This window comes from Macaca thibetana, chromosome 10, assembly GCF_024542745.1.
Source record: "Macaca thibetana thibetana isolate TM-01 chromosome 10, ASM2454274v1, whole genome shotgun sequence".
Lineage (NCBI taxonomy): Eukaryota > Metazoa > Chordata > Mammalia > Primates > Cercopithecidae > Macaca > Macaca thibetana.
In genome coordinates this window covers 4,450,007-4,463,954 of record NC_065587.1, presented here as the reverse complement: position 1 = coordinate 4,463,954, position 13,948 = coordinate 4,450,007, and the positions used below count along the sequence as shown (strand labels likewise).

Genomic DNA, 13,948 nt, shown 5'->3' with positions numbered 1-13,948 from the left:
CATCCTGAAGACCTGGCTTCTCCCTTGTAAGTTTGGAAGGAGGGAGGAGGGGCCAGGACCCCAGCTCCAGCCCGCCCCCTTCACCCCGGGCATTCCAGGACCCTCAGTATCCTTAGTTGCAAGGTGGGTGGCAGTGGTCCAGAGCGGAGACAGTGCTGATCAAATGCAGAGCCCAGCACTTTAGGTCCTAGCATTTCGGGGCTGGCCAGGGCTTCAGAGTCCCAGAGGCCTGAGACGTGCCCCCAGGATAGGGGGTCTGCTCATCTCCGGGGGATCCCCCTGACCTCAGCTGCAGCACGCCCCCCTACAACCCCGCATCCCTGCCTGGGCTTCCTCTGCACTCAGGGCTCCAGGTGAGATGGGTGCCAGGTCCCTGACCACTGCCCCCTTTCTCTCCTGACTCAGGACAAGGGGGAAGTGGGTGACCCCCGCTCTGGAGGCCCGGGCTACTCACTCGGAGTCTGAGCCGTCGGCCTGGACGCTCCCGGTGCGCACGTTCATGGCCACCCCGTTGAGGTGCTCACGCCCCGGCTCCCTCCCGGGGTTCTTGACGGTGATGGCGCAGTCGGGGCCGCCAGAGCCCAGGGAGGACGTGCGCGAGGATGTGGGGCTCTGCTCACAGTCGGCCAGCTTCTCCCGGAGCCGGCCCTTCAGCGTCTGCTCTGTCAGCATCAGCGGCGGTGGGTAGGTGACTTTATTTTTCAAGATGCCTGGGAGGAGGAGGCGCAACAAGGTCACATCCGGGTGATGCTGCCAGGGACAGCTGCTGGGCTGCGTGCATCGGAGCCAGCCTCAGCCCCTGTCCTTCCTCCTGGTTTCCCAGGTCCCAGGGCTAGGCTGGAAGGCCACGTCTGTTCTGCCCAGGCCCTGACCTGCCCCACCAGCCCCACCCCCACCTCTGAACCAGGGACTGGCCCTTCTGGGTCCTCCAGCCTTTCACTACAGCCCCGGCTTCCCCAGGCACCTTTCCTTTGCTCTGGAGGCTGGCAGCTAGCAGGCCTGGCCGTGCCCCCGCTCTCCCAGTCTGGGGGATTCTCTCCACGGTGACTGCCCTGCTCCTCGCGGTGCAGCTCCACGCTGACCTTGGTCTCCACCTTCAGGCGGGGCTGGCCGCCTGGGTCCTCACTGTCACTCTCAGCCAGGCTCTGGTCAGGCCAGGTGGCCAGAATGTGGTTGGCCACGGCATCCCCTGAGGCATGAGAGCGGTGCTCAGCAGACAGCAGCACTGCCACTCGAGCTGCGCCCCTGAGAGCCATGGCTCTGGCAGGTCCTGGGTGGCTCTGACCCACCTCTCCCCAACCTGTAGGCCTGGTAGGGCTGAACCCTAAAGGTGGGGAAACTGAGGCCCAGGAGGGAGAGTCCTGGCAGCAGGGCCCTTGCTGGGATCCCCCGCTGCATCTGTACCAGTAACCACACATGGCTATCCACCCCCAGCAGCCTCACCTGGACCTTGCAGTGACGGTCCACAGAGAACCCCCGAGATTTCCTGCCTCTGCTCCAGGGATTGGCATGGAGGAGCAGAGGCTGTGGGGGAACCCAGCCAGAGTCCCCCCCACCCCAGGCTGTCCTTTCATGTGGCTGCAGTGCTGCTGGGCATATCTTGGGAGGAAGGGACCCAGCCATGGCCAAGACCTGCCCCGAGCCTGCTGTCCACAGCCCAGCCTGGCCCAGTGTGCCCCACACGCTCACCTTTAGGGGTGCTATGGATGGCGCCCCTGGTCGGGTCCCATTTTTCCTCAGCCCCCACCCCGTCGTCCTCGCTGTCTGACGAGTGTGAGGAGGCATAAGAGCTGCTCTGCTCATCCAGGGACAGCTCGCTATCTGAGTCGGAATCATGGCCTGTGGATGAGCGGGGAACAGGGAGGCTCAGGCCCTGGGAGATGCAGGGGTCCCACCGAGGCCAGGTAGAGCCACTGGGCCCCTGGCATGCTGACACTGCGCATGGCGAGGCTGCTAGTGCTTCTTCAGGGGCGGAGTCTCCAGTGACCAAAAGGATGTGGGAAAAACAACCCCGGGGATCCTCCCCCTCCGGGGAAGCCATACCAGGGGGGTCCTTGGAGCTCCTGGGCACGAAGGATGCGTCTGGCTCTCCGTGGCTGCCCCGCACCAGCCCAGAGGACACGCTGAGCTTCTGGACTCCTTCATCCCTAGAGAGGCCGGGGAAAGGTGGGGCTCAGTATCATCCCTCAGGGGACAGGAAGTGCTGGAAAGTTCTCCGGAAGATTCTCTGCCCCCACCCTTCTGTGTTACCATCAAGAGCACAGACAAAAGAGGCTCCCAGTGTGTGGGGGAAGGTGGTAGGGGAAAGGTTGCGGGGGAGAAGGTTGGCGGGGGGAAGGCGGTGGGGGAAAGGTTGTGGGGGAGAAGGTCGGCGGGGGAGAAGGTCGGCGGGGGGAGGGCCGGCGGGGGGAGGGCCGGCGGGGGGAGAAGGCCGGCGAGGGGAGAAGGCCGGCGGGGGAGAAGGTCGGCGGGGGAGAAGGTCGGCGGGGGAGAAGGTGACAGGGGAGAAGGTCGGCGGGGGGAAGGTCGGCGGGGGGAAGGTGGTGGGGGAAATGTGATGTTGGTTGAATGGCAGGACATAGATGGGGGTGGCGCCAAAGCCTGAGGGAGCTCGAGAGCTACCTCCCCGAACCTGGATCTGCAGCCTGACCTGACAGTGCTATCCAGCGAGGCGGTGGACTCGCCCAGGTCCGTGCGCAGCATGTCGGGCCCATCGCCGAAGGTGGTGTTGCAGTTGAGGGAGCGCTGGGGGGAGGCGAAGGGCTGGTCACTGCCAGGTGGAGGCCACCACATGACCACCACGGGGGATGACTCTGTCCCCACGGCAACCCCCCCACACCCACACCCTGGCTGGGCCCCTCCCCAGCACACAGGAGGAGCCAGCCCCAGTCAACCCTCACTGCAAACAAGAGCCTCCTGGCAGCTGAAGGAAGCGCATCCTGGCCCACACTGTGATCAGGGTTGCTGCCCTCCCTACAGCCACTGCTTCTGGTCAGGGTCCTTGGTGGTCCTGGCCCCCTCTTTCTAAGGCCTGGAAAAGCAGGGCTAGGACGCGACCGAGGCCCCATCCGGCCGATTCTATCACTCTCTGGTTCTGATGCTGGCAGCCATACCGTGCTCCGTGGGTGGCTCTGCTATCCCCACCATGAGGGGCACACAGGCTGCGGGGCTGGGGCTGACGCGCGATACTCCTCCCTCACCACTCAAGATGCCGCCCAGCTTCCAGTCCCGCGGTGTCCCCGGTGCCTCTTACCGTCAACAGGGTGGCCCTGGTGGTGGTGGAGTCCTCCAGGTGTAGCTTCCTCCCGCCGAGCACACCCTTCAGGTGCTTCCGGACCTCCTGGTTAAGCACGCAGTGGAAGAGGAGGACGAAGGGGCCCTGGAGGGAGGAAGGCGGGGTCAGCACCTGCTGCTGCCTCCCTAGGCACCTGCCCTTAGGCGCCCCAGCACAGATGCGCACACAGCCTCGAGTGCACACTGCCAGGCCGCGGGGCCCAGGACACAGCCAGGCCTCCCCTCCTCAGGGACTGCTGCTTTCTCGGGGGCAGGTTGGGGAGCTCAGAAACTGAGATGCCTGGGCTGGGCCCCCGGCGTGCTGGAGGCATTGAAGGCCCCAGCTCAGACCAGAGTCTTCTGGGCACTCCTTCCACAGCCCTCGGGGCCCTCTGGTGTCCCCGCTGTGTCGTAAGTCCACTTGCTGGCCAGCCCTTAGTATGACCAGAAATGGCCACTTCTGATCCCGGGAGACACAAGTGGACTTGTGCTGGCCTGGCACTGGGGTCATCGTCCCCAAACACAGTGGGGAGGAGGCACCAGGCCCTGTGCTGGTTGCAAAAGGGGCTAAGTCCTTGCAGCCACAGGAGGATACCACATGAGGCCCAGGCAGGGCTGGTTTGAGACCGCAGGCCTCCACTGCCTTGCATCACAGCAACGGTGCCACGGCGGCCAGGCGGCAGCCCCGCAGGCAACTCAGCCGCCACCTACCTGTAAGCCACTGAAGATGGCAAAGAGGTAGTGGAAGCTCAGTGCATCGAGGTTCACAGCCAGCAGCCCCAGCAGCCAGGTGGCGCTGATGAGCAGCAGCAGGAGGAAGGCGGTCCTCAGCAGGGAGCTGCGGGAGAGCAGGATCAGGCCTGTGCCCACCGCCACCACCTGCTCCCTTCTTCCCTCCCTCCCTCCCTTTCGCGCGTCCGCCCATCTGTCCATCCTCCTGTCCACCCAGCCATCATCCACCTTGCTCCCTTCCTCCCCCGTAGCCAGGAACGGACTCATCCGGGAACCAGACAGAGCTTGTGTTAGTGGGGATGGTGGTGGAACAAATTAGGAAGCAAATAAATGACAAAACAGGAGCCGTGACGACTACACCAGGCCAGGGGGCCTGAGCCACGCCCATGGCTGCACTAGCTCCTGTGAGACACCTGTGGAGAGGCGAGAGGAAGAGCCCAGGGCCTGCCCTTGACGAGCTGTGACACTGCAAGAAGCTTCCTGAGCTCTGCCTCAGTCTCCCCATCTGTAAAAGGGGAAGGCAAAGGCGCATCCCCTCCCAGGGTTCAGAGGGGATGGAGTGAATCAGGGTGACAGAGCCCGCAGGTCCACAGGTCAGGGATGGCACTAAAGATAAGGAACTGACAAGGCCCCAGACCCCCCATGTAATCCCCACATCTGGCCTTCCAGGCCACTCACCACCCCTCCCTCTCCACCCTCCTGGCCCGGGAGCCTCACACTCCTCCTGGCAACCCAGCCCCCATGCAAGCATTCTCCCTTCGCCCATCCCTGGCTCAGTCCCATCTGTCAGGTCACCAGCAGCTGTCAGGTCACCAGCAGCTGCCAGGTCACCAGGGGCCACCTGGTTGTCTGACAGATGCCCCCGTCATCCCCTCCTGACCCTGTCATGGCTCCTGAACGCTGTGCTGAGTCCTCCCACAGTGCCACCTGCTCCTTTGGGGGCCTCATAGGTTCCCTCTCCTCCCTAGAACACTGGAGGTTCCCTCCGTGCTGGGCCCCTGTTCCGCTGCACCCTCTGATGGTGGGGCTGGGGGGGGGCCTCCACTCCAGTGGCCCCAGCAACACCCGCAACACCCTCATCACCCATCAGAAAGTTCCATCTCCCCCACCCCACCCATCTCCACCCTGGTGATTCCAGGCAGCCCAATGCTTCCGTGCCAGGCGGGAGGGACTGAGGCCCAGGGTTGGCTGCCAGCTCCCTCCCCTCAGCTAACCTCCCCCAACTCCCCTCCCCTCAGCTAACCTCCCCCAATTCCCCTCAGCTAACTTCCCCCAGCCCCTGCAGATGCAACGTGGGAAACCCTGGTGCTCACCCAGCTGCCCCCAGCCCTCCTCCATGAGGCCCACATGCCCTCGTGGGGCCCCACCCCACAGAGACTGGACATCGGGGTCTCAGGGCCCAGCTGACATGGCTGGCCGGTCAGGGTCTGCCCCACTTACACGATCCCTTTTTTCCCATAATAATGGTGTTTTCTTTGGCAGGAAACCTTTGCAGATAGGACAGAAGTGACTGTGTTGATCTGAAAACAAAACAAGCCGATCGATGTCAGGTGGCAGACTCTTCAGTCTTGTCACTGCAGACCTTCAACTGCCAAAAGCACCTGAAGCCCTTTGCCCTGCATCTCAGGAAGGGGTGTCTGGGTGAGGAGGACCCGAGCCCTGGCCTGTGGGACCAAGCACAGCTGTCCACCCACTGCCCCACAGGGCCCACCACACCCAGCCTGCCTGTGCAGGACCCTCCTGGGTGCTGGACGCAGACGGTCTCCTGTGGACACGACGCGAGACCCGAACCCATGATCAGAGGGCGAGGTTGGGCAGGGGCCTGGTGGCTTTGCTGTCACAAGATGGCCCTTCCTGCCCCACTTTGGCTGCTCAGAGGAGTTGGCGGCCCCAGCCAGCCCAGAGCAGTCCTTCCAGCTGACGCATGCTCGGAGCACCCGGACTCCGTGAAGGCCCCACACTCACAATTATAACGGCTCCGATGGGCCCCGCAAAGCTCCAAATCAGCGTGTCTTGCAGGGACAGCCAGCAGAAGTCCGGGTTTCCGTAGCCCTGGGGGTCCAGGCCGACCGCCAGTCCTGAACACAGCGGGGAGGAAGGGAAGGGTGAGGGCTGCGTGCCCAGTGGCCACCCCGTGCCAAGGACCAGCCAAGGTGGGGTGAAATGGGGGACTCAGCATGTCCCTTCTTAGAGGAAAGAGCAAGGAGTTTGGGGAGCCAGCCCAGGGACCCTCTGAGCACAGTCTCTCCGTGTGGGGTCTCAGGCTCACCAGCCCAGGTGGCAGAGGCCTATCTGGGCCGGGGGCTGCTGAGGAAGACCAGAGACCCTGGAGGGTGGCAATGAGATGGTGCAGGAGGGATCATGCAGGCAGACGGTGCTTGAGAGGGCCCTGCCAGCTGGGACATGTAGAGGTCAGAAGGCTGTGATGGACCCAAGGTGCAAGGGATGAGGCCCCAAAACAGATGGAGGATGGCGTCACATACAGGGGCCATATGTGAGCGGGTGGGGGACGCATACGCCCCCTTACCACATCCAACCATGTGCACATGCCATACACACGTACATACCCTATACACATGCATGCACACAGTGTGCAGACACGCATCACAGATATACATACCATACACGTGTACACCACACACACCCCCGAAACTGCCTCAGCACTGGGCTTGCTATGTGAGCTGCCTGTTTAAATAGGAGTTGCCACTCCTAACCATCGTGTGACAAGCCAGATCCACCTGTCCATGCAGAGCATCAAGGTGACACTTGGGACAGAAGCAACCAGCAGGTGTGACCTGGTCTTTCTGTGCCCCTCGCCCCACCCTGGCCTAGGCTATGCTCCTCCCCATTCTCCTTAAATATTTAAAAGATCCTGGCTCCCTGCTGCTTAACACCCTCGAGGACTTCCCACTGTCCTTTGGAGGAGCCAGTTAACCAGGACCACCCAGGACAGTCAGGGAAGGCCCAGATGGCCGGGCGAGGCAGCGGCCACTGACCAGCGTCTGCAGCTCAGTCTGAGGCTCCCCGGGAGTTGTTTTAAGATCTTGTGCGAGACAGACCTAAGTGTTAAACACCACAAACCAAACCAAAACCCGTTTTTAAAGCAAGTAGGAAACGTGAGCTATCTGGACTTAGAATCCAAAGGGCAGAGGCATTGCAGAGACCTGCTCTGCCTGGGCATCGAGGCAGCTTTGACACAAAGCCATACGAGCCCCTTTCTAGGCCACATTCTTCATCTCAGCGTCTCTCACAGTAAGCACCTAATCTAGGCAGGTATGGCCTGTCACGTCAGGAAGTGGCAGCTGCTACCTCGCCCAACCTGCCCCCACCTCAGCGGCCCTGGGGGGACGTGAAAAAGTTCTTCAGGGTCCCTTGGAGTAAGGGAGATGAGTCACATCGGAACACCCTAGCCAGAAGCCTGCCTAGTTGGAGGCTAGTCAGTGACATCACTGTGGAGACCAAGACAGTCCAGCAAGTGACCATGGCACTGGCCCCAGGGTGGCTGCTGGGTGCTGCCCTGGGGGCAACTCCCCCCACCCCAATGACTCTGGCCTCAGACTGCGTCTAATCCCCAGAACCCAGGGATTACCCAGGAAAAGGGGTTCTTCTTCTTGTGAATAAAGGTGGATCTTTCTCAGTAGGGAGCAAACTGACTTTGATTTTTAGCAAAATGTGTGCTGAGGAAGTACTGTTTGTTCTACTCACTGATTCACTATTCATTCATCCATCCACTCACTCATCACATCCACGCACTGCACCCACCCAGCCACTTAATTTCATTGTCATCCATTAGCTACCCATCCATCCACCCACCTATTTCATCCATCCCTCCATCCATCCTATTCATGCACTCACTTATCCCATCTATCCATCCATTCATCCACTCACTCACCTCTCCATCCCTCCATCCATCTACCTATCCATTCACTCACTTATGCAATCCATCCATCCACCTATTTCTCCATCCCTCCATCCACCCACCCACCCATCCATCTGCTCACTCACTCATTCCTCCATCCACCCACTCACCCCTAACCATCCATCATCTACCCACTCACTCAAACCCCACCCATCCACCCATCCACTCACTCACCCCAATCCATTCATCCATCCACTCACCCCCTCCATCCACCCATCCATCCACTCACCCCATCCATCTATCCACTCATTCACCCCTCTACCCATCCATCCACTCACCCCATCCATCCATCCATCCACTCACTCACCCCTCCACCCATCCATCCATCCTCTCACTCACCCCCATCCATCTATCCATCCACTCACTCATCTATCCATCCACTCACCCATCCATCCATCCATCCATCCATCCATCCATCCACTCACTCACCCCCCATCCATTCATCCACTCACTCACCCCATCTATCCATCCACTCACTCATCCATCCATCCACTGACTCACCCATCCATCCACTCACTCACCCCCCGATCCATTCATCCATTCACCCCCCCATCCATCCAGCCACTCACTCACCCATCCATCCATCCATCCATCCACTCACTCACCCCATCTATCCATCCACTCACTCATCCATCCATCCACTCACTCACCCCCCATCCATTCATCCATTCACCCCCCATCCATCCAGCCACTCACTCACCCGCCATCCATTCAGCCACTCACTTACCCCCAATCCATCCAGCCACTCACCCCCCATCCATCCACCCATCTACTCACCCCCTACCCATCCATTCCATTCATCCTCTCACTCACCCCCCCATCCATCCACCTGCCCACTCATGCACTCACTTGCTCTTCCCTCCATCCCTCCCGTGCACAGACGTGGAACTTTTGTCTGTTAGGTGCTGCAGAAATAACCCTGAACAGACCTGGACCCAGCTCTCAAGGAGCTCACACCTTACAGAAGACGTTGCCCCAGGTGTCTGCAATTGCCCCTGTGCGTGCAGACAAGTATGCAGGGCCGGGGCCTCCTCTGCTGGGGGCTGGACAAGCATTGGGGCTGGGCAGGGAAGAGAAAGGAGGACAGCTCTCCTGCACAGCTGGGTCTTTTGGAAATCTGTGTTTTTATGCACTCCACTCTGTGCATCCTCACCTGTGACAATGGCCGGGATGCCCCAGCCCACGACGTAGTAGAACCGCATGGGCCCCGTGTCGATGTTGCGTGCCTCAGTCAGCATGCGGTAGACATGCAGGCTCTCCACGAGGGTCCAGGCAAAGGTGCTCATGTAGATGTAGTGGAGGAGGATGGCGACCACCGTGCACAGGAACTGCGCAGGGAGGGGCCGGACTCAGTGAGGGCCCCTGCATCCCAGGCTGAGGCCAAACAGGCATGAGTGAGGGGTGGGGGGTGGGAGAGCTAACAATTCGGACCACCCTACGTGTCTGTCCTCAGCTGAGCAGGGCTATGTGTCTGGCCAATGGCTGAGAGCCAGGAATTGAAAATCAACATCACGGGGCAGCTGAGCCAGCAGGTGAGCGAGCCCTGCCTGTCTGGACACAGAAAGCGGCATGAGAATGACAGAGAGACCAGCCTCCGAGGCCACAAACACAAACCCAGTCCCACACGCCCCGGAACTGCACTTGAAGATGTGGCCCCGGGGCAGCTTCACACCCAGTGCTCTGGAAGGGCTGAGGGGCAGCTTTGCACTCAGTGCTCTGGGAGAGGCTGCCCCAGTCAGTGCTCCCAAAGCTGCCGCCGGCTGGGAGAGGATGGCAGGCTCCCCTCCAGGTCCCCGGAGGCTGAACCAGCCAAATGGGAGATGGGGGAGAGAGGGAGATGGGAACGATGGGAACACTGGGAACACTGGGAACACTGGGAACACTGGGAGGGTCCCACCCCGACCCCACTCCCAGCCGGCCTGCTCTGGACACACTGTCTAATCCTCAGTAACCATCCCATCAGTCCACCCTACCAGGGGGTCCCAGGGAGACAGCCTTTAACAGACACAAAAGCTTAGGAGGAGAAGGAGGGCCCCATCTCAACCCCAGGCTGAAGGCCACTTTGCTCAGGCACCGGGTCATGGCAACCCAAGGGCGCCCCTGTTGCCACATCAGCCTCAAAGGGCCAGCCACCCTCCACAAACAATGCCCCTGAGGTGGGAAGGGCCCCAAGTCAGCATCATATCTGTCAGCTTCAGAACAGAGCAGGAACCAAAGCAGAGAACGCAGGCTCAAGCTATGCCAGAGGCAGGCCCTTTGCTTCAGACCACACGCTCGACGTCAGGAAACAAGGCGCCAGCATATGGCTGGTGAACCCTACACCAAACACCCCAGTTTCCTGGATGGAAATCACACTGGCTTAGGAAAAGGAAGGGGGCGAGAAGGTTGGTTGGCTGGATGGCTGCTTTAAATAATGTGAAAAGTAAATCCACAAAACCACCTTCTGAAAACAGAAACTGCGAGGACTGTGCCATCCTGGCTGCAGCAGGGTTGTACCTGCTTCTGTAACCAACGTACCACCTTTTCCAGAAATACAACAAAGACAAAGCGGATGCATAATAAATCATTTCAGCCTGCCAGCGCTCTGAGAGATGAAAAACCTCGCCCAGAGATAGGATTGTGGGTTTACAAAAAAACCATAAAGCCCAGGCACGCTGCCAAGCCCCTAGAAGGCTGCCGGGGCGCCCTTTCCTTCTCCGTGCTCAGCCGTGCGTGGCTGCCGGGACAGGGCTCACTCCGGCGGGAGATGAGTCAGTGCTGGAACCCAGGGACCGCCTCGGTTTTGCTGGTGGTGTTGAATTGCAGGGAGTGGCCTGCACAGACTCCCCTCTCCCCTGTTCACGCCACTCAAAAGCACACTAGAGGGGTTTTGAGATGAATCGCACACTTCTCGAGAGCCTTCCCGGTCCAATGCGCGGATGAGAACATGCCCATTGCGCGGATGCGCCTGGCTGCGGGTGTGACGGCATCCCTCCGCAGGAGCAGCGACCCTGCCATTCGCGCCCCGCACACAGAGCCCTCGCCAGCCCAGGGCCTCAGCCTCCGGGAACACCTGGGAGGCAGCGGGGAAGGTTGGCCCTGGCTGGTCCGACACACGCCTCGAAGCTCGTCCTTTGTGGGCCAGGCCTGGTGCTCCACCTACTGCTGCTGGGAAGCCATGGAGCCTTCTCAAGGGTGACCTGCGAGGTGGGGGTGCCCGCCTTCCTTCTTGAGGTGAGAGGGGTCTGGTCCCACTGCTTGCCATAAAAAAGGAGGAGCAGCTCTGGTCTGCACGTGGCCCTGAGCAGCTTGCTGGAAAGTTCCAGCTTGGTCTTTTTATTCCATTTCCCTTCCCAGGGCCTGTCCACCCCCCGAGACACCCTCTCCACCCACGAGTTGGAGGCGGCCTCCCCGGCTCACGTGGCACAGCTTCCTTGGCCTCCACAGGTGCCCCATCTCACCCAGACCTTGCCTGTCAACAGGTGGTATCTTCATCTACTCATTCCTCTCCCTTCTGGAGACATCAAAGTCCCCTGACTCCTCCTCCCTGCCTGCTCCATAATGGGTTGGTCCTGTCCCTCCTTTCTCCTTGTGCCTCCACCCCACCCTCCCAGGCCTGTGCGTTACCATCAGACTGCTCTGATCTTCTGCCTGTAGTCCACTGTTGCCAGACTCCTGTTTCTTTTTCCTTTTTTTTTGGAGACAGGGTCTCACTCTATTGCCCAGGCTGTAGTGCAGTGGCGCCATCTTGGCTCACTGCAAACTCTGCCTCCCAGTTTCAAGCGATTCTCGTGTTTCAGCCTCCCAAGTAGCTGGGATGACAGGTGCGCACCACTATGCCCAGCTAATCTTTGTATTTTTAGTAAAGACAGGGTTTCACCATGTTGGCCAGGTAGGCCTCGAACTCCTTGACCTCAAGTGATCTGCCTGCCTTGGCCTCCCAAAGTGCTAGGATAATAAGTGTGAGCCAACATGCCAGCCTAATTGTTTCTCATAACATGCCTACAGACTATTTTAGATTTTTCCATGAGATCCTTCATGTTACCTAGTAATGACAGCTTTGTTTCTTCCTTTCTGATCTCTATGCTTTTGTTTTCCTTGTTCATCGCACTGGCAAGGCCGCCCTGCACCACAGTGATGAACAGAGCTGTGAGTGGGCTCCTGACGTTACAGGGGATGCCTCCAGTATCTACCCATTGTTATTTATGTCAACTGTAGGTTTTCTGTAGATGTCTTTATTAGGTTCAAGTTTCCTCTAGGCCCAGTCTGTTCAAAGGTTTCTTTCTCTTTGTTCATTAATGAGCATAACATTAATCAAAATTCTTTTGTACATTCATTTCTGAGAAAAATATTTTTCCCTTAAATGTACTGGTGAGGTAAATGGCATTCATAGATTTTTTAAATGTTAAACCATCCTTGCATTCCTAAGATAAACCCAGCCTGGCCATGGTTTTTATACTGCAATGCAAATTCTCTAATGGTGATAGGAGTTTTCAGGCTTTCTACATCTTAAATCATTTTGTTTTGTTTTGAGACAGTCTCGCTCTATTGCCCAGGCTGGAGTGTAGTGGTTCCATCTCTGCTCACTGCAACCTCTGCCTCCCAAGCTCAAGCAATTCTCCTGCCTCAGCCTCCTGAGTAGCTGGGATTACAGGTGCCCGGCACCATGCCCAGCTGATTTTTGTATTTTTAGTAGAGATGGGGTTTTACCATGTTGGCCAGGTCTTCCTGACCTCAAGTGATCTGCCTGCCTCAGCCTCCCAAAGGGATCCTGGTGGGATTTACAGGTAGGAGCCACTGCACCCGGCCCTTAAATCAGTTTTGACAAAAGTTGTATTTTCCTGGGGATGTACACAAGAATCGCTTGAACCCGGGAGGTGGAGGTTGCAGTGAGCTGAGATCGCGCCATTGCACTCCAGCCTGGGTTGACAGAGCGAGACTCTATCTCATACAAAAAAAAAGAAAAAGAAAAGAAAAGAAAAGGGCCCCTCATCTCCCAATAGAGTCAAGGTGGTGAAGTGCTTGGACCTGCCAGTGAATCCCACGTCTCCACCCACAGCCTGTGACATGGCACGTTCCTCAAAGGGCATCTGTGAAGCGGAGGTGGGGGTGGTGAGGAGCCAGCCAGGGTGCTTGGAGTGGCCAGGAAAAGACTACGGTAGCCGCTCCAAGGTGCGGCCCAGACAGTGGGGAGGGGAGCAGAGTGGCTGTACCGGGTTTTCCGTCTGGTTGATCCCAATCACGAACACCAGCTGAGAGAGGAACAGTGCCGCGGCGAGGTGCTTGTGAATGCTGTGCAGGTTGGAGCGCAGTGTGCGGACCAGGCTCAGGAGGACGAAGGCCACCAGCAGGGCCGCCAGCGACAAGGACATGGCGGCGTAGGTGACGATCTTCAGGGGCAGGACCTCCCCGTTCTGTGGGTGGGAGGGTTAAAGGCAGGAGAGAAGGGCCAAGACTCAGATCTGGTCGTTGCATAATAGAAACAAATTACACACTTGCTTATTAAATGATCAAAGGTTGGCAGGAACCAGCGTGACTAGGATATGGTTCTCAGGGCGGCACAAAACAAGCACAAAGTGGCAATGAACAGTGTGGGGTTACAACAGGTTCTGGAGGCGGATGGTGGTGATGGCGGCACAGCAACAGGCTGTGCCACCAGCTTAATGCCACTGGCTGTACATTTCAATGGGAAATTGTGTTATGCATATTTTGCCACATTACAAAACAACCATACTGGCCAGGCATGGTGGCTTATGTCTGTAATCCCAGCACTTTGCGAGGCTGAGGCGGGCAGATCACCTGAGGTCAGGAGTTTGAGCCCAGCCTGCCCAACATGGTGAAACCCTGTCTTCACTAAAAATACAAAAATTAGCCGGGTGTGGTGGCGTGTGTGCCTGTAATCTCAGCTACCCAGGAGGCTGAGGCAGGAGAATCGCTTGAACCCAGGAGGCGGAGGTTGCAGTGAGCTGAGATGGCACCACTGCACTCCAGCCTGGGTGACAGAGCAAGACTCCATCTCAAAAAACAACAAAACAAAAAGCGAAA

General features: G+C 58.7%; 2 protein-coding genes across 3 annotated transcripts in view; both read right to left on the bottom strand.

The window, feature by feature from the left end:
• Nucleotides 1-13,948, bottom strand: part of CDPF1 (cysteine rich DPF motif domain containing 1) — a 376,436-nt gene that overhangs the window by 126,945 nt on the left and 235,543 nt on the right. The window lies entirely within an intron of this gene.
• The window catches only part of CELSR1 (cadherin EGF LAG seven-pass G-type receptor 1), a 189,504-nt gene that overhangs the window by 2,306 nt on the left and 173,250 nt on the right, over nucleotides 1-13,948 (bottom strand). For both annotated transcript variants that reach the window (XM_050805795.1, XM_050805794.1), the window contains exons 24-34: nucleotides 13,117-13,317; nucleotides 9,078-9,252; nucleotides 5,971-6,083; nucleotides 5,446-5,525; nucleotides 3,985-4,111; nucleotides 3,254-3,379; nucleotides 2,651-2,745; nucleotides 2,044-2,147; nucleotides 1,690-1,839; nucleotides 965-1,189; nucleotides 455-710 (exon numbers count right to left, since the gene is read on the bottom strand). In XM_050805795.1, the coding sequence (XP_050661752.1) occupies nucleotides 455-710; nucleotides 965-1,189; nucleotides 1,690-1,839; nucleotides 2,044-2,147; nucleotides 2,651-2,745; nucleotides 3,254-3,379; nucleotides 3,985-4,111; nucleotides 5,446-5,525; nucleotides 5,971-6,083; nucleotides 9,078-9,252; nucleotides 13,117-13,317 (1,652 nt within the window). The remainder of the gene's footprint in view (nucleotides 1-454; nucleotides 711-964; nucleotides 1,190-1,689; nucleotides 1,840-2,043; nucleotides 2,148-2,650; nucleotides 2,746-3,253; nucleotides 3,380-3,984; nucleotides 4,112-5,445; nucleotides 5,526-5,970; nucleotides 6,084-9,077; nucleotides 9,253-13,116; nucleotides 13,318-13,948) is intronic.